We start from the raw sequence: 19,747 nt of genomic DNA on the forward strand, positions 1-19,747 counted from the left end.
CTATTTGGCTTTCCATTGGGAATCGATGTTTAAGTTACATTACTTGGTGTAAATTAAGGAACAGATTGAAAGGATGTATTGACATGAATCAATCTAACCTTTGCTCTTTGTTTCTGTTAAAGAAGTTGCTTGTACTATTTTGCTAAGGATGGAAATCATTTGTTAGGAATTCATTCTGTAAGAGAATTGTATCCTTTTCTAGCGTGTTTCTCGCTGCTGCAATTTGCTTTAGAGCTAGACACATCCTTGGAGACAATTCCCAGGAACATCCTGTTCCATAGATAAGGGGTGGGGGAGCTGCCTAAAAGCATGAGCACACAAGGACAAGGGATACTCTGTAAGATAACGAAGTATGGACGGAGCACGGACAAAGAATGCTCCATGGATAAGAAAGGGGAGGGCATGGGCAAGACATTGCCCACATTAATAATGAACCTTTGTCTCTGATTGGATAAACTTTGTTTCTATCAGCATAAAACGTATATAATACTCTGAGCCACTCTTGCAAGGTGTGGCTATTCCTTACATGCAAGGGTGGAATTCTACAGGTCCGCACCTATTCTCTAGAACTGGTTGTTAACATTCTAAGCAGTTCGGAGAACCGGTTGTTAGAAGAAATTACTGGCCTAATCCTGTAAGGAAGGCAGGAAGGAAACATTCTGGTGTTGCTTACAGAAACTGCCTCTCCGTTAACCCTTATTACATTCATGGCAGGACTAGACTTTCTGTCTCAGGACCACCCCTGGAGTTTTTCCCCACTCCTTTGCTGGTACTTTGCTTGTGTGGAGTGACCATTCCAAGTTACAATGGCACTAAAAAAAGTGACTTATGACCATTTTTCACACTTACGACTGTTGCAGCATCCCCCACAGTCATGAGAGGCCAGGCGAGGAGATGCGTGCCTTGATGTGAGTGATGTTGAGTTGGCCATGCCCATCCAGTCACATGACCACCAAAGCCATGCCCACAGAACCAGTTGTTAAAAAAAATGGAATCCCACCCCTGCATTTTTCTGTATGTTTTGGACATAGTATTTACCCAGACTTTTTGCTTCAGCCAAAGAATAAAAAACGCTGATGTTTTTGCAAGCCTCGTCTTGAGTCTCACTCTTTGGCATCTCCATGGCTTGGGGAAACTTCTGGGACCTTACAGGATGATGAACTTTACAATTCCCTTCCAATCCCACAGATCCTCCGAGGAACCCTCTCCTGTGGAAAATTTTGTTTGGCCTATCGACTGTAGGAAATGTGGTCCTGGCTGTGCTTTTCATTGTTTTTATTCTTCCAGGTAAGAAATGTTCTCCTTTGTTCCTTCAACCTGTCATCGTTCCCTCCTGCTACCATATAGATGTGGTGGCATAGTGGTTAGAAGGCAGTATTTCAGGCTGGCTCTGCTCACTGCTGTAAGTTCGATCCTGACTGGCTCAGCCTTCCATCCTTCCAAGGTCATTAAAAAGAAGAGCCAGATTGTTGGGGGGCAATAGGCTGACCCTGTAAACTGCTTAGAGAGGGCTGTAAAGCACTGTGAAGTGGTATGTAAGTCTAAATGCTATTGCTATTGCCATAAGTGTAACTCATCTGCTAAACAGGAGTGATGCAGATAAACCATGATGGTTTAAGATTATTTCTACTACTCAGGTAATATTTTTATTGTCACATTTGTCACAGTAGCACAATTTGCCCTCAGTACAGGTAGCCCTTGACTTATGACCACTTGGTTGGTGATCATTCATTGTAACGACAGACCTTCCTGGAGCTATTTACGACCCAGTTTTGAAGTTTGGACAGCCCCTCCCCCCCAAGTCATATGATTGGATTTGGGGCGCTTGGCAACTGGCCCACCTTTATGGCTTTTTGCAAGATCCTGTGGTCTAGTGACCACCATTTAAGACGTTATTGGTTAGAAATTCGAATTTACTTCTAGTTTCCAGCAAAAAAAATGTCTGTTGGCTTCATGGTTGCAGCACACACAAAAAATCATGAAATCAGGCACAGCTATATGGTGAGCCATTTAATGACCTCATTGACTCAACAGCAAAATTTGGGCTCAATTGCAGTCAGATGTTGATGACTACCTGTATGTACCCCACTGCATGTTCCAAGATACACTAGATGATCAGAAAATATACCAAGAGGCGAGAGCATCACAATACTTTATGTTTTTCTCATCCCATTTGCTGAAGTGCCAACTGCATAGACCTGAATAGATTCTCAATATTGTAAACCATCAGTCCTAGTGAAGAATATATATTATGCTGCATACATCACTTGTAATTTGTGAAATTGTAGTGGGTAAGGGAGATAGCAATAGCATTTAGACTTATATACCACTTTATAGTGCTTCACAGCCCTCTCTAAGCAGTTTATAGTTAGCCTATTGCCCCCAACAATCTGGGTCCTCATTTTATCCACCTCATGCTAACCACTGTGCCATTATGGCTCTTTCAAGATGCATTTGAAAAGATAGGCCAGGTCTGTTTTCAAATTGACAAGGGGAAAAACATGACTTGGATCCAAAATAAGAAGACGGTATGTGATTAGGCAGACACCTCCCTAATTCACATGTGCATAGATCATACCACATATTTGGGATGATTTATATGAGATCATATGAGATGAGTTTGGGCTTGTCACTGTGAACTTCCAGAGATTTCCTCAGGATCTAGTTATGCCAGCAGCCCTGGGGACCTAGGGGACAGGTGAACTAACAAGTTGCCTCCATTCTTTTTCTATGAGTTTGATTTTTCTGCTGTTTTATGTATTTATTCACTGTTGCTTTCTAAGCTTGATTGTTTTCTTGAAGATGTTTCATTTTCCATCTAGGTAATATCATGAGTGCTAGAAAGAAGTGGGGTTTGCATTCTGTTTATGTACAAGTGACTTACCCTGTCAGTGTTGATTGGGAGTGTTATTAACTGTTATTGATAACTATTAATGTATCAGTATAATTAATTATTAACATAATTAATTTTTAATAGTTCATTGTTTTTAGTTCTGTTTTCACACTACCCAGAATCACTCGTTTGTGAGATAGGTAGCTATATAAATTGATTTAATAAATCAATCAATCATATGAGCCATGGTGGCGTGGTGGTTAGAGTGCAGTACTGCAGGCTACTTCTGCTGACTGCTGTTTGGCAGTTCAAATCTCACTGGCTCAAGGTTGACTCAGCCTTCCATCCTTCTGAGGTGGGTAAAATGAGGACCCAGATTGTTGGGGGCAATAGGCTGACTCTGACTCCACTTAGAGAAGGCTGTAAAGCACTGTGAAGTGGTATACGCTGTAAGTCTAAGTGCTATTGGTATTGCTATATGAGAGATGACTTAACCCTAGACAAGAGGCAAAGTGACTCAGGGGATTAATGACACCGGAGATGGTCTCAGATCTGGTGGTTTGAGCCTTAACACTCTGTGGTAGAGTGAACTCGCTTCAGCTTCTGTCCACCGAATAGTTCGAAAACATGTTCTGAGTTGATGCTCTGTGCAGGCAGTTTCTCGACAGTTCTGAACCTTCCTGGTTGTGGCGCCCACCCAAGGGGTCCTTGGGTGACATTGCAGGAAGAGCCACTTGTCTTTCACTCTGGTACAAAGCCAGCTTGCCCTCCTGTGGTGCACCTTGGGAAGCACACCAGGATATCCTTGTATTAATGCTATTAAAGATCGCATTGTGATATCCTGACTACTGTAACATAATAATAATAATAATAATAATAATAATAATAATAATAATAATAATAATAAAAATGCCATCTTACAGGGATCTGCTCGCATAATCTGCCAATATATCACGCAGTCCTAAACGCTTGGGAAGTGTTCAACTAGTGATTTGTGATATGAAACCCAGCATAGTTATCTCGTTTGCTGTGTATACTGTCATTTTTGTGTAAAATAATAATAACAACAACAACAACAACAATAGAACTGTTTATTGGAAGTGAAAGCCATGGACTGGTCAACATCAAAAGAGGGATTTCCCAGGGTGATTCTTTGTCACCTCTGCCATGACCCCCCTGTCAACAATTTTACAGAAAACTAACCTGGGTTATCAAACTGCTAAAAATTCACAAAAAATCTCTCACCTGCTGTACATGGATGATCTGAAGTTATACGGAAAATCAGAAAAAGAGATCCAGTCACTGACATCAGCATGGAATTCGGCCTGGACAAATGTGCCACAGAGGCACTGAAGAAAGGGAAGATTGTAGAAAGTGATTGAATTGAAATGCCCAATGGACAAACCATCAGGTGCCACCAACCTGAAGCCTACAAATACCTGGGCATATTGCAGTTGCACAATATCAAGCATGGGCAAGTGAAAAATGTGGTCAGCAAAGAATACACACAAAGGGTCAGAAAACTTCTAAAAGGCAAACTGAATGGTGGCAACAACCATCAAGGCTATAAATACCTGGGCCATACCTGTCATCAGATATACTGCCTGGACACAGGCAGAGCTGGACAGCCTGGATAAGAAAAACAAGAAAACTGATGACCATACACTATGCTCTGCACCTGCATAGTGACGTTGACAGGCTATACTTGCCCAGAAAAGCAGGCAGCAGAGGACTTTTGCAAGTGAAACAGACAGTCGAAGAAGAGAAACATGCTCTGGCAGATTATGTGAAAGACAGTGTTGAACCAGCTTTGATGGAGGTCAACAAGACGAAGCTGCTCAAAGTGCAGCAAACCAAGGATCAATATAGGAAAACTGCAATGCAAACTCAGGCTGACAGCTGGTGTAACAAAGCACTGCATGGACAGTTCCTTGAAAAGATCCAAGGAAAAGTAGATAAGGAAAAGACCTGGTTATGGCTGACCAACAGAACACTGAAGAAAGAGACAGAAGGCCTGATTCTTGCAGCCCAAGAACAAGCCATCAGAACGAATGAAATCAAAGCCAGAATAGAAAAATCTGCTGATGACCCCAAATGCAGACTCTGCAAAGAAGCGGATGAAACCATCAATCACATATTGAGCTGTTTAAGACAATCGCTCAGACTGACTCCAAACAACGTCACAACACAGTTGCTCAGATGGTCCACTGGAATTTGTGTCACAACTACCATCTGCCTGTAGCAAAGAACTGGTGGGACCATAAGCCTGAAAAAGTGGTTGAAAACGAGCATGCAAAACTACTGTGGGACTTCCGAATACAAACTAATAAAGTTTTGGAACACAATACCCCGAATGTCACGATTGTGGAGAAGAAAAAATTGTGGATCGCTGACATTACTATACCTGGTGACAGCAGAATCGACGAGAAACAACTTGAAAAAAATCACCAGATATCAGGTTTTGAGAATCGAACTGCAGAGACTCTGGCATAAACCAGTGCAGGTGGTTCCAGTGATACTCGGCACACTGGCTGCTGTGCCTAAAGACCTAGGCAAGCACTTGAAAACAATTGGCATTGACAGAATCACCATTGGTCAGTTGCAGAAGGCCACCTTACTGGGATCTGCTCGCATAATCCACCAATACATCACACAGTCCTAAACACTTGGGAAGTGTTCAACTAATGATTTGTGATACGAAACCCAGCGTAATTATCTCATTTGCTGTGTACACTATTATTTTTTGTGTATAATAATAATAATACAGCAACAGACCAGCGTATCCTTGCCAGGGCTCATGCCTTGCCAAGCCAAATTATTATTCTTCAGTAGCACTGTGGTCTCCTAGCTTCTGTATAATAATTATAAGTATAATTATAATTATACTTATAACCATATAGCAACAGACAGTAAGTGCCACCTATGCAAAGAAGCTGAAGAACCAGTGGACTACCTGGTAAGCTGCTGCAAGAAGATTGTACAGAATGACTACAAGCAGCGACATGACAAAGTAGCAACAATAGTGCATTGGAAGATCAGCAAGAAATATCATTTGCTTGTAAACAAGAACTGGTGGGACCATAAAATAGAAAAAGTCATAGAAAATGAAGAAGTTAAATTGCCCTGGGACTTTAGAATTCTAACAGACAGGCACCTATCACATAACACCACGGACTTAACAATTGTTGATAAGAAAGACAAAAAAAGTCTGGAGAGTGGATGTGGCAGTGCCTGGAGACAGCAGAATAGAAGAGAAAGAACTGGAGAAGATAACAAGATACAAAGACGTACAGATAGAAATAGAACGACTGTGATAAAGGCAAGCAAGGGTGGTACCAATAATAATAGGAGCCTTGGGTGCAATCCCACCACTTGAACATCATTGCATTGACAAATATGCAATGAGTCTATTGCAAAAGGCGGCTTTACTGGGAACAGCTTCCATCCTGCGACAATACCTGTAACACTGTCAAACATCCAGTTCTGTCAATCCCAGGCCCTTGGTAAGAACTCGATAGGTAGACAAAAATGCCACACCCAGTCTGAACATCTGGCTGACTGTGCAATCATCAAGAATAACAACAATACCAGGCGATGCATGAATTGAACAGATCAGCTAGAAAAAAAATAACAAAATATTGTGATTTGCAAATTGAAGTTGAGCGATTGTGGAGGAAGAAATCAGTGGTTGTACCAACAGTAATAGGAGCCCTTGGAGCAATACCTAAAGAGCTGCCTAGATACTTGGAAATGTTGAACTTATTAGACCTGAATATCCTGAATTTTCAAAAAAACAACCACAACCCACCTTACTTAGAACTGCCCTTATATACTCAGATATATACTTAGCAGCTCGGAAGTCCTTGGTTAGAACTTGAACTGTTTAGTTTTCACCAGTCCTAGACCGTGAATCAAATGGAAGATTAACCACAATAATAACAATCCTAGACAAATGTAGTTCACAACGTTTTGCTTTTATTCATAGGGTTTTTCTTTTTAAAACAACTCTTTAAACCATCCCCCAACAACAAAACCTACAAGATTCCAATGTTTTCTATTTAGTGGAGACATTTGTTTATTGAACCAGGATAAATGATCACAACGATACTTATTTTGTGATCCAGGATAAATTATCTTGGATGGCATCCAGGCTCTAAAGTTGACTTATTTTTAAGGTTCACAGAATGTCGGTCTTCTGAATCTTCCATCGGAGCCAATCCCCAGCTGCGTCAAGAACTGTATTCCTTGCGGATCAGCTAATGACAGTGTAACAGGTAAGGCCTGCCTTTTCCAGCATACAGTAAAATGGGACTCTTTCCATCTCCGCTTTCAAAGAGACGCAGCATAAAAGCTCATATACAGGTAGCCCTTGACTTATGACCACAATGGAACCCAAAATTTCTATTCTTAAGTGAGACATTTCTTAAGTGAGTTTTGCCCCATTTTATGAACTTTCTTGCCATGGTTGTCAAATGAATCTGGCTTCCCAAATAGGCTGTTAGTTAAATGTGATCATATTATTGCTAGAATAATTTGCTAAATGTAAATAGGATGAGTGTAATTTTGTTTGTACTAAAATGAGATTAGAAAGGGACTTTATTCTAAACATGCTAGTGGCACAGCTAAGAACTAAAAAGGGGATAAACAAGAGGGAATATATATTAACACAAATTTATGAATGGTTATAAAAATTATATAATTTGTTAAACATTACAAATACTAGTCATATATATTCATAATAAAGGAAGTGATCTTAAGAATATAGAGATTGATATAAAAACAACATATGGGAATTTGGAATAACCAGGATACATAATTTGTATTAATATTAATTATTAACAGTTTGGGGCATGAAATTATTGTCATGTTTGTTTTAAAATGTAAAATACCCCGTAACCACATTGTTCACACAACGATATGTTTGTAGAAGAAAGAAAAAAAAATGTATTGCAAACAAAAATAAATGAATCTGGCTTCCCCATTGACTTTGCTTGTCAAAAGGTTGCAAAGGTTGACCACATGACCTTGGGATACAGCAATGGTCATAAGTATGAACCAGTTGCCAAGCATCTGAATTTTGATCACATGATTATGGGGAATGCTGCAATGGTCGTAACTGTGAAAAACTGTCATGTCCATTTTTTCCAATTCTGTTGTAACTTTGAACAATCACTAAATGAACTGTTTGTAAGTGGAGGATTATCTGTACTGGTACATGTAGTCCTCAACTTGCAACTACAATTGGAAACAGAATTTCCATCATTAAGCAAGGCTGTTAAGTGAGCCATGCCTCCTTTTATGACCTTTTCTGCCATGGTCGTTAAGCAAATCACTGCAGTTGTTAAGCGAATCCTGCAGTGATTAAGACAACCCAGTTTCCTTCATTGACTCTGCTTTCCTGTAGGTAACTGTAAAGATTATATAAATGGTGATCACATGATCCCAGGACACAGCAAGCATCGTAAATGTATGATAGTTACCAAGTGGCTGAATTTTGATCATGTGACCATGGAGATACCACAACGGTCATAATTGGAGGATTGGTCATAAATCGCATTTTCCAGCGTTATTGTAACTTTGACAGGTCACTAAACAAAATCCAGGATTACCTGTAAATGATTTCAAGAAATATATTTTATTTCATTGATGAGGACAGTCTATTTTTACTGAAATTCTGCTATTTCTGCCAGTGAGATTCAGAGGTTGTATTCAGCCAGTTCTGACCAGTTCTGGAGAACAGGTAGCAGAAATTTTGAGTAGTTCAGAGAACCGGAAAATCCCACCTCTGACTGGCCCTGCCCCCATCTCTTCTCTGCCTCCCGAGTCCCAGCTGATTGGCTGGGTCTTCTTTTGTTGCCCTGCACAGGAGAACGGAGCTGGAAAGCAGGTTGGTGGGGTGGGGAGGGAATGGGGATTTTGCAGGAATCTTGCCCTGCCACGCCCACCAAGCCACACCCACCAAGCCACACCCATAGAACCGATAGCAAGAAATTTTGAATCCCACCACTGGCGAGGCTCCCTATCAAAATGGGCACAGAACTGCAAAATAGAGCAAGGAACACCGAGTGCTCAGATCTTGCCGAAGACCTCTGGTGGGGAAGGGCTACAGGTAGTCCTCGATTCACAACAGTTCATTTAGCAACCGTTCCAAGATACAAAGGCACTGAAAAAAAATGACTTATGCCCGATGTTCACACTTACAACCGCTGCAGCATCCCCATGGTCATGCGATCAAAATTCGGACGCTTGGCAAGAGGCTGATGTCTAGGAAGGTTGCAGTGTACCTGGTCAGGTGATCAGTTTTTTGCAACCTTCTGACCAGCAAAGTCAATGGGAAACCCAGATTCACTTCACAACCATGTAACTACCTTAACAAAGGCAAACATTCACTTAACAATGGTGGCAAGAAAAGTCATAAAATGGGGCAAACTCACTTAACAAAGGTTTCATTTAGCAACATATATTTTGGGCATCCATGGCCCGTCGACTGCCAGCAGAGCCAGCAAAGGAATCGGGCAAGGAGGAGGTTGAGGGGGAGCCTAGGCCAGCTTTGGAGCCTTCGAAAGGCTCTGAGGAGGAAGCAGAATCAGAGGCAGAGGCAGAGCTGGGGCCTTCTGTCCTCCCCCAGGTGGAGAGGCAGCTGTCTTTGGGCCCTGAGCTGAGTGAGGAGGACAGGTGGGGACCATCCCAGATGTGTGTATGCTTAGAGAGGAGAGGAGAGGAGAGGAGAGCAAAGGAAGGCAATCAGCCGGCTCTCAGGGGGAAAAAGTCGTAGATGCTAGCCAGACCTTCTCTGGCTGGGAAATAAATAGTAGGGGGCTGGCAGTGGCCTGTTGAGTAGAAAATAAAATACAATTTAGTTTATGGAGCAAAGAACAACCATCGTTTGAAATTATATTGAAATTAAACTTTTTGATGTAATTGTCTATAATTTCTTGGCTAAATTTACTTTGCTCCCAGGGCTCCGAGTTAGAAAGCCTTCATCTAATAATTAGCTTAGAATTTTTTTTTTCTTAAGCCAACTTACTTTTCTTGAGTATTAGCCTCCAGGTTTCCCAGGGATTAAAAAAACTAACTTATTTTTTTCCCCATCAGTGGAATAGGGCTTTTATTTTATTTTTTTATTCTTTTTTGAGAAAGATAGAGCTACCAGTTTTGTGAGCAAGACTCTTCACCTTTTAGAAGATATAAGCATAACTTGGCCACCAGTTACAATATTTCTTATTAATTAAATAAACTAGGTGGCATGAGAAAGTTGGTAATTCCTTCTCCCCCAGCAACTTTTCTTTCTTCCACACAGGAAATCTGACTCTGGATCCAAACACAGGTCATCCTCAGCTCTACGTATCTGCTGATTTGAAAAGCGTGAGATGGAAAGACACGAAACAGCATGTGAACGCCAGTCCTCTGAGATACAACTTTATAGTTATAAGCCGTCAAAGCTTGAACTCTGGGAAGATATGCTGGGAGGTGGAGGTGGTGGAGGGAGGGGAGTGGTGGGGGGTGGGAATTGTTAGAGAATCTTCAAAGAGAAACGGGGTGGCTCTTTTTGATCCTCGTGGGGGCTACTGGGGAATTCAGCAATATGAGGGACGGTATGAGGCGATCACCTATCCCAGGACAAATTTGACATTGTGCCATCCTCTGAAAAGGATCCGAGTTTCTCTGGACTATTCACAAGGCCTCATAGCATTCTTTGATGGCGACACGAATGCCGAACTCTTCACTTTTCCTAAAGCAAATTTTTCTGGAGAGAAGGTTCGCGCTTGGTTCTTGATCTATAAGAGGAATGGACAGCTGATCCTTCACTCGTGATATGGTGGAGCAATGGGGTCATCATCATGCTGGAAGAGCTTCAGACCATCTGTCTTCAGCTCTCCTCCACTCTTTCGGTTTTCTCTTTCTCCATCCCAGTTTCTATTTCCTTTGCCTCCAATTCCTTTTGCCCTTCTTTTCCTTCTATCTCAGGGGTATCAAACTCAATTTCATTGAGGGCTACGGTTGACCTCAGTGGGGGAGACTGGGGGTGGAGTGGCTGACTGGGTGGGCATGTCCAGCTTGACATCACTCACTGGGCGTGGCTGACTGGTTGGGCGTGGCCAGCCTGATGCCACTCCCCAAATTGCTGGCATGTTTCCTCTTCGCTCTGGGTAGACTGGGCTGAAGCCACGCTGGCCCAATGTTTTCTCTTTGCATTGGGTAGACTGGACCGAAGCAACACAGGCCGGCCCCTTACATTTTCCAGGATGGTCGTGCAGGCCGGATCCGACCACATCGCGGGCCCGCAGGCCTCCTGTTTGACACCCCTGCTCTATCGCCATCCCAAATGCCATCCATAACCACCAAGAACTCTTCTAGATCAACGATTTTTTCTGAACTGCAATAATTGGTTATGTTTCAAAAATAATTTTTTAAAAAGTTTAACGAAAAAGAACTGGAGGCATAAATCATGTTTCAATCTTTCTCATGAATTTGAGGGTTGTGCCGAATACTTATTTGTGAGGGGTCCTTGGTACCCTCTGAGCTTGGTTGTCTTCTTGCAGATGTTTCAATAATACCCAAACTAGGTAACATCATTAATGCTAGTGATGTACTGATAACATTATCTAGTTTGGGTAATGAAATGTCTGCAAGAAAACAACCAAGCTCAGAGACCACCAAGGACTCCTCATTTCAACCCCGAGCTATAAATATTCTCCTTTATTGATACCTATTTATGGACTAAGGGGAGGGGGGACTCAATGACTCAGCAGTTAAAGAAGCTGGGTTTGTTGGCTGGAAAGTCAGGAGCCCAGATTTGAGTCCTGAGCACCATGCAATGAGGTGAGTTCCTTTTATTTGCCCCAGCTACCGCTCACTTAGCAGTTTGAAAGCATGCAAATGCAAGTAGATAAATAGGTACCATTTCAATGGGAAGGTAAGAGCATTCCGTGCACTTTAATGTACAGTCATGCTGGCCACATGACCATGGAAGCCTGTCTGGTTTCTCTTTGGAGATAAGCACCACTCCCTAGAGTCGGACACAACTGGACAGGGGAAAACTTTACCTTTTGTAATGGACACAAGATATTATCATGACTCTGAAAGCTCAGCTGCCACCCCATCACTCAATTATATATATTGAGGCCACCAGCTCTCTCTATGCTGCTGGCAACACCTGGTCTCAAACTTTCAGCTCTGGCTCCATCATCTGTGGGTCAAAGAGAGTGTTATCCGTAAAGGAATAATGGTACAGGGAACTCTGGTCCCTTCCTTTTCTTATCTCTAGCCCCTTATGTATCTTACTACTACTAGCCAGATAACTGGAGTTAAATATTTATGGAAGGATAGAAGCCCAGATGTCTATAGATAGCAATAGCACTTATGTACCACCCCACAGTGTTTACAGCACTCTCTGGGTATTTACAATGTCAGCATATTGCTCCCAACAATCCTGGTCCTCATTTTACCAACCTCGGAAAGATGGAAGACTGAGTCAACTTGGGCCAAGATCAAATTCTAGGCTGTGGGCAAAGTTTGGCTGCAATACTGCATTCTAACCACTGTGCCACCATGGCTCAGCAAATGGAGAAGCACAGAAGTGAGGCTATAGCGGGAATCTGGGAGCCAGTTTGGTACAGTGGTTAAGGTACTGGTGCAAAAACCAGGAGAAGGTGAATTCTAGCCATTGTCCCCTTTGGAATGAAAGCCAGCTGGGTGATCTTGAGCCAGTCACTCTCTTGCCGTCTACCTCACTTTAGGGTTGTTGTGGAGAAAATAGGAAGAGAAAGGAGCATTATGTATAAAAGTCTGTAGAGACTCTCAGTCATCCAGGTCATGGCTGCCCCAAATGTGCTTTTTTTTCAGGAGACAACTGGACTTTTTTGTTTTGAAGAAAAGAATGAAGATGTTTTGCTTCATATTCAAAAAGCTTCTTCAGCTCTGACCGGATGCTTGGGAAAGGAAAGATTTATATTCCTTGCAGAAAGCTGGTCATTTTCATTCTTTTAGAGTTGTTGAGGCCGCCTGGAGGTTTATCTATATACTCAGGGTCACCTGAGTAGCGCTAATGGTTCCTGTAGTCTGCAATCCCTCTGGAAATCCATTCATACTCCCACACCGTTCAAAAGATATTCATCCCAAATTGGATAGCAAAAAGTCTATAGAAAGTCTCAGTCATTCAGGTCACGATTGGCCCAAAGGTGTTTTTTCAAGAGGCAACTAGACTTTCTGGTTTTTCCTTGAAGATGTTTCACTTCTCATCCAAGAAGCTTATTCAGCTCTGAGGATGTTAAGTTTGAGCAATGAGAGGCTGAACCAGAGCATGAGTGCAACAATACTTTATTATACAATAAAGGGCTGACCGTGCTTGCCAAGCCTGGAACTGGCTCGCAGCAATCAGCGACTGGTTGGACCCCGCAGCCTGTTTTTATAGCTGGCTGCTGGAGAGAACCAACCAATGAGGAAAAGGGGAAGAACGCCCACACAAAGTGAGTGGACCTGAGTGAGAACTCCTATAGTCCTCAGGACATAACACCCCTTCCCCCCAGATGTGAACATGCGTAGTCCTTGAGGTAGACAGGGGGGTTGTGTTGGCGCCCGGAACGGCGCAGTTCGGGAACATTATCTGTCCGTTCAGCATCAGTCTGAGAAGGTTGGGCCGGCAGCGTGTCGCCAAGCGCGCTCTCCGGATTGGGCATCCTCGGAACTCTCAGGGTTGGTTACTGGGTTCGAGCTTCCGTGGACTGGATCAGGCTGGTCTCGCTGGGCGCTGTTGTCCCCGCTCAGACTGACCGGAACGACGGCTGGTGCAGGTTGGTCGTTGGGTATGATGTGGCTGAACGGTGGATGAGAAGGTTCCCCTTCGGCTGGCGACTCTGGATTCCTGCTGGCAAGGGTGCTGAGGCGCCTCCGCAGTTGGTCTACGTGCCTCCTCCAAACACGACCATCCTCCAGCTTGACCCTATACGACCTCGGCCCGGTGATGGCGATGACCTCGCCTGGAATCCATAGTGGGTCCCCAGCGAAATTCCTCGCAAATATTGGTTCCTGTAATACAAAATGTCTAACCCCCGAAGAGGAAGCGAGGGGAAAGTCAGGGCAGTATTGTGGGTGCAGTCTGTCCAATACAGTCCTCAGGCGCCGGCCCATCAGGAGCTCCGCTGGGGACTTATTGGTGACTGAGCAGGGGGTTGAGTGCTGGCTCATCAGGAACCTCGAGAGTTTGTGCTGCCAGTCATCCCTGCTAAACCTGGCGAGGGCTTCTTTGGTGGTCCTGACAGCTCTTTCAGCCAACCCATTACTGGCAGGGTGAAATGGGGCTGTGAAAATGTGGCGGATGCCCAGGTTGGCAGCAAAGCGGCTGAACTCTATTGATGCGAACTGTGGGCCGTTATCGGAGACAATGGAGTCGGGTAGTCCGTGTGTAACGAACAGGCGCGTTAACGCGTTGGTGATTGCTAGTGTGGTGGTCGTGGATAGCTGTGCCACGTCAATCCATTTGGAATAAGCATCCACGACCACTAGGAACATCTTCCCATGTAAGGGGCCGGCCAGATCGATATGGATTCTAGACCAAGGGGCGCTGGCGCTCTCCCATCTGGTAGGGGTGGCAATAGGGGGAGCAGGACGGGATTCCTGACATATGTTGCAGGAACTTACCCAATTTGCAATGTCCTCGTCTAGACCCGGCCACCACACGTAGCTGCGTGCTAACGCCTTCATTCTCACGATGCCGGGGTGTCCCTCGTGCAACGCCTCCAGGACTCGGGTACGCAGCGAGGTCGGGATGACCACTCGAATGCCCCACAGTAGACAACCCTGCAAACTGGACAGCTCCTGCATGCGAGTCTTGAAGGGTGTGAATTTGTTATCAATGTTGCCACCCGGCCACCCCCTCCTCACCCAGTCGAGCACCTGGGCGAGCGTTTGGTCTGTCTTAGTTTTAGCGGCGATGTCGAGGGCGGTGATGGGCAGGTCCAACTGGGTGATCTCGAAAATGGCGTTGACAGGAGCTGGGTCTTCAGCCGGAGCGGGTAGGGGGCAGCGACTGAGAGCGTCGGCGTGGGACAGAGTTTTGCCCGGGCGGTGAATAAGTTTGTAGGAGTAGGCTGCTAGGAAGAGTGTCCACCTTGTCATCCTAGGGGAAAGGACCTGAGGGGTCTGTTTGTCCCCGGCCAGTAGGCCCAGGAGGGGCTTATAGTCCGTAACCAGTTCGAAAAAATGGCCAAACAGGAATTCGTGAAACTTTTTCACGGCCGCAACAGCTGCTAGGGCTTCCTTGTCGATCTGGCTGTAATTGCGCTCCGTGGCCGAGAGCGTCCTTGAGAAAAAGGCGATGGGAGCCTCGGCACCATTAGGAAGTCTGTGGCTGAGGACCGCCCCAATCCCAAAAGGGGATGCGTCTGCTGCCAGTACTAAAGGAAGGTTAGGGTCGAATTGGATAAGCACCGCCTCTGACGTGAGTAGTGATTTGACGGCGTTAAACGCCTGGTCCTCTTTGTGCCCCCAGTGCCACGGTGACTTTTTGTCCAGTAATCTGTGTAGGGGTTCGGCTACTGAGGCTTTATGGGGCAAGAAGGATGCGTAAAAGTTCAGCAACCCCAAGAAAGCTTGTAGCTCTGTTTTGGAGGTCGGTGTGGGGGCTTCGTGGATTGCCCTAACCTTGGACTCCAGGGGGTGAATGCCAGAGGCGTCAATTTTATAACCCAGAAAGTCCACCTGTCTAGTGGCAATGGCGCATTTTTCTTTTTTTAACTTGAGGCCATGCTGTCTGAACCTCTCTAGCACTGCTCGCACTCTCTGGAAGAGTTGGGGTCTGTCCCTGGCAGAGACCAAGATGTCGTCGAAGTAGGGTACTACACCAGGGAGGCCCTGTAAAATCCGCTCCATGAGGGATTGAAAAATACCTGGGGCAACACTTACGCCAAATTGGAGACGCTTGCATCTGAAGGCACCCCTGTGAGTGACGATGGTCTGAAGTTCCGCTGTTTGGTTATCAACAGGGAACTGCTGATATGCTTGAGACATGTCCAATTTAGCAAAAATACTGCCCGGCTCGAATGTGTGTAATAAGTGCTGAATGACGGGCACAGGGTAGGCGCTAACCTGTAAATACTTATTGATTGTTGTCTTGTAGTCTGAGCAAATTCTCAGGCTACCATCTTTTTTGAGGGGTGTGACAATGGGCGTCTCCCACTTGGCGAAATCTGTTGGCTCAATGACCCCTTGTTTTAGTAGTTTATCCAATTCAGCGTCTAGTTTTGGCCGAATAGCAAATGGAACTCTACGCGGTTTTAGTCTGATTGGGACTGCCTGGGGGTCAACTGTGAATGAGATGGGGGTTCCATTATAACACCCCAGCTCCTCGCTGAACACATCTGCGTAATCAGCGAATAAGGAGTCAGTGTCTAAGGTTGAGACAGCATGGACTCCTGTTAGCCCTAGGCCGAGGTGGGGAAACCAATCGAGCCCCAATAAGGTGGGTAGATTGCCGTTAACTACCACTAGAGGTAGGTGACCTTTAAAAGCTCTAAAACTGACAAAGAACTTGCCTCTGCCGATCACGGGAATGGTCTTCCCCTGGTAGTCCTTCAGGCCGAACTGGCATCTTTGAAGCCGGGTAGTAGATAGGCTGGGGTGGAGTCTCTTGAGGGTGTTCCACGAGATTATTGAGAGCGCTGACCCTGTGTCAACCTCCATGTGGCACGGTTTACCTTCTAGGGAAACGGAGAGAGAAATTTTACTAACAGTGTGGCAAGTACGCTTGGCAAGGCGGTGCGTGCGACAGTTTAATACTTGCCTCTGTGGTCCCGAGTGCGAGGGAGGGAGTCTGTGTGCAGCGCTTTGGGGGGCTTGGCAGACTCTCGCGATGTGCCCCCTTTTATGGCAGTTGTTGCAGGTGGCTCCTTTAAACTTGCAGGTGGCCCTTTGATGCGATCCCCCACAGGCTAGGCACAGTGTGATGTGCTTGGGTGGACCGGTGTTTTCTTGTTTGGCCCCTACCTGCGACCGTCTGTCGTTGGTGAGGCGGTGGACGTCGTTCTCATCGTTGAGGGTTTCCTCTGCTACCACCTCCTCGGAGTGGACTGGGAACGATGCCAGCTTGGCGCTTGGGCCTTGTATTTCGGTTGCTGAGTTCGTTGCTAGCTCGGCTGCTAGGGCCTCCTCGACTGCTTGCGCGAGGTTGAGGTCTTTTTTTGCTAGCAGGCGCCTCTGTAGGTTGAGGTCCTTGACCCCACAAACTAATTGATCGAGGAGCATGTCCTCCAGGTATGTCCCAAACCCGCAGTGCAAAGCTGCTGTTCTGAGGGCGGCCATATATTGATTGATGGTCTCCTTACTCGATTGCTTCCTCATTCGGAAAGTGAACCTCCTGGCGATTTGTGAAGGCCTGGGAGCGTAGTGGTTAGTAAAGATCTCAAGCAACTCGGACCACGGGACGTTTTTCAACTCTCTTGGAGCTACGAGTGCTGCGGCAGTATCGTAAACGGCGGCTCCGCAGTAGATTAGGAAATAGGATTTTTTCCGATGCTCTCCCGCATCCGCCAGGCCGACTGCATCGATGTAATGATTGAAGCGGTTCTTATACGATTCCCACTTCTCTTCGTCAGGTTTGAACGCCGGGAATACTGGGTTGGAACTCATGGTGCTGGAAACGGCTGGGCTACCTGCAGAAAAAATCTCTCTGGGACAACGGGCGCTCGTGGGTTGCAAGTGATATCAGCTCTGGAGAGGTTTTTTACTATCCTCTCTTTCTCTCTGGGTTAACCACGTGGCTGTTAGCCGTTGGAGGTGTCTAGATTCGCACTTGTGTGGGCGTGAGTGACTTACTACAGCGCTGTGCTGTGTCTCTCTTTGGTTTGAAATTCAAATGACACCCGTTTGAATTTCGCGCCTAATACAGAGCGGCTGCGGCTCGCAGCGCTTCACTTTCCCTGTAGCTGGGCTAACAAGCGGCTACAGACGCTTCTAACTATCGAACCAGACCGCTTTCTCTGGCTGCGGATCAGCGTTTGCTCTTTTTGTTCGCTCGTTTGGTTGGCTGACCGCTCTCTCTGGCTGCGGATCAGCGTTCCTCTAATCGCCAGCCGATCGCTCTCTCTGGGCTGCGGATCGGTGGCTAGTGACTCAGCGGTTGCATGGTGCTTCTGGTAGCCATCCCACCCTCGTCGCCAGAGTTAAGTTTGAGCAATGAGAGGCTGAACCAGAGCATGAGTGCAACAATACTTTATTATACAATAAAGGGCTGACCGTGCTTGCCAAGCCTGGAACTGGCTCGCAGCAATCAGCTACTGGTTGGACCCCGCAGCCTGCTTTTATAGCTGGCTGCTGGAGAGAACCAACCAATGAGGAAAAGGGGAAGAACGCCCACACAAAGTGAGTGGACCTGAGTGAGAACTCCTATAGTCCTCAGGACATAACAGAGGAAGTTTCTTGGATGGGAAGTGAAACGTCTTCAAAGAAAAACCAGAAAGTCCAGTTGCCTCTAAACCAATGCTTCAGGGTTGTTGTGTTTCAGTGGATTCTGGAATGGAAAATAGAAAAATAAAGAACTGAAGGATTTAAGCTTCAATACAGGTAGTCCTTGATTTACAGCCAGGACTGAGTCCAAAATCTCTATTGCTAAGCAATAAATTAGTCATGTCCCATTTTATGACTTTTTTTTTTTTGCCATGGTCTTTAAGCAAATTGGCCCATTTTGGGCTGGCAGAGTGCTGCTGGAGGCTGTGATGAAGCTCCTACAATATCCAAAGGCAAATTGTTCCATTGGTTGATTGCTCTCACTGTCAGAAAATTTCTCCTTATTTCTAGGTTAAATCTCTCCTTGTTCAATTTCCATCCCATTATTCCTTGTCTGGCCTACAGATGCTTTGGAGAATAGCTTGACTCCTTCCTCCCTGTGGCAGCCCCTCAAATATTGGAAGACTGCTATCCTGTCTCCCCTGGTCCTTCTCTTCACTAGACTAGCCATGCCTAGTTCCTGTAACCGTTCTTCATATGTTTTAGCCTCCAGTCCCCGAATCATCCTGGTTGCTCTTCTATGCACTCTTTCTAGAGTCTCAACATCTTTTTTATAGTGTGGTGACCAAAACTGGATTCAGTATTCTAGGTGTGGTCTTACTAAGGTCTCACTAGAGTGGTATTAGTACCTCACTTGATGCACACTTCACTCCATTATTGCTAGAAACTCTGTGTATATATAGCACCACTGAGCAAACAAAGAGTACAGTCACCATGTACCTTCCCATATTAGCAGCATCTTCATCTTGCATTTTCAAGACTTGTAGTTCTGATTTGCCAGATTTGCAAATGAAATCTTTGTTGCAGGTGTGTTCCTGGCCATTTTGTTTTATTCTATTGCAGTCTTCTTTCTGTTAGTATAATTTGCTCTTATTTTCTGTAGCTGGCTATGACTGGCTGTTTATGCTGCTATTGCTGCTGCACACTTGGATGCAATTTCTGGGCCCATTACCTTAATCATGGCTTGGACCAAACATTTTGGATACAATATTGAATTAGAGGAGTGGGAAAAAATGTGGAATAAAAATTATACTTTAACAAAATCTGCCGCATATAAAAAAACCAATACAAGATGTTTAACCATTGACATTTAGCTCCCACAAGACTTGCAAAGATGTGTCCTAATTTAAACCCCAATTGCTGGAAATGTAAACAAGTGAAAGGTACCTTTTTCCATGTCAGCGAGAATTTCACTAGCACAAGCTTGGAAAATGGTGACTATACCGTCAGATTGTTTAATAATCCGTAAATTTTTTGAGCGTGCAGAAATGGATAAACTCACCACAGAATTAAACAATAGGGAAGACTCAAAATATTATTCAATCTGGGATAATGGGTATCAATTGATAAATAATAGGAAGATGAAATGTATAGGTTAGAAATAAGATATAAAATTTGTAATATGATTAACTA

The 19,747-nt window shown here is 44.8% G+C and overlaps 1 protein-coding gene across 1 annotated transcript in view; it reads left to right on the plus strand.

Moving 5' to 3' along the window:
* The window catches only part of LOC113450853 (uncharacterized), a 74,704-nt gene extending 61,681 nt beyond the window's left edge, over positions 1-13,023 (plus strand). The window contains exons 4-6 of the mRNA XM_087923390.1: positions 1,189-1,287; positions 7,009-7,107; positions 10,134-13,023. Coding sequence (XP_087779516.1) covers positions 1,189-1,287; positions 7,009-7,107; positions 10,134-10,648 — 713 coding nt within the window. The 3' untranslated portion in view covers positions 10,649-13,023. The remainder of the gene's footprint in view (positions 1-1,188; positions 1,288-7,008; positions 7,108-10,133) is intronic.
* The last annotated feature ends 6,724 nt before the right edge of the window (positions 13,024-19,747 follow it).

The sequence above is a fragment of the Pseudonaja textilis genome, chromosome 2 (genome assembly GCF_049901715.1).
Source record: "Pseudonaja textilis isolate UNSWEBS1 chromosome 2, rPseTex1.2, whole genome shotgun sequence".
NCBI classification, from domain to species: Eukaryota; Metazoa; Chordata; class Lepidosauria; order Squamata; family Elapidae; genus Pseudonaja; species Pseudonaja textilis.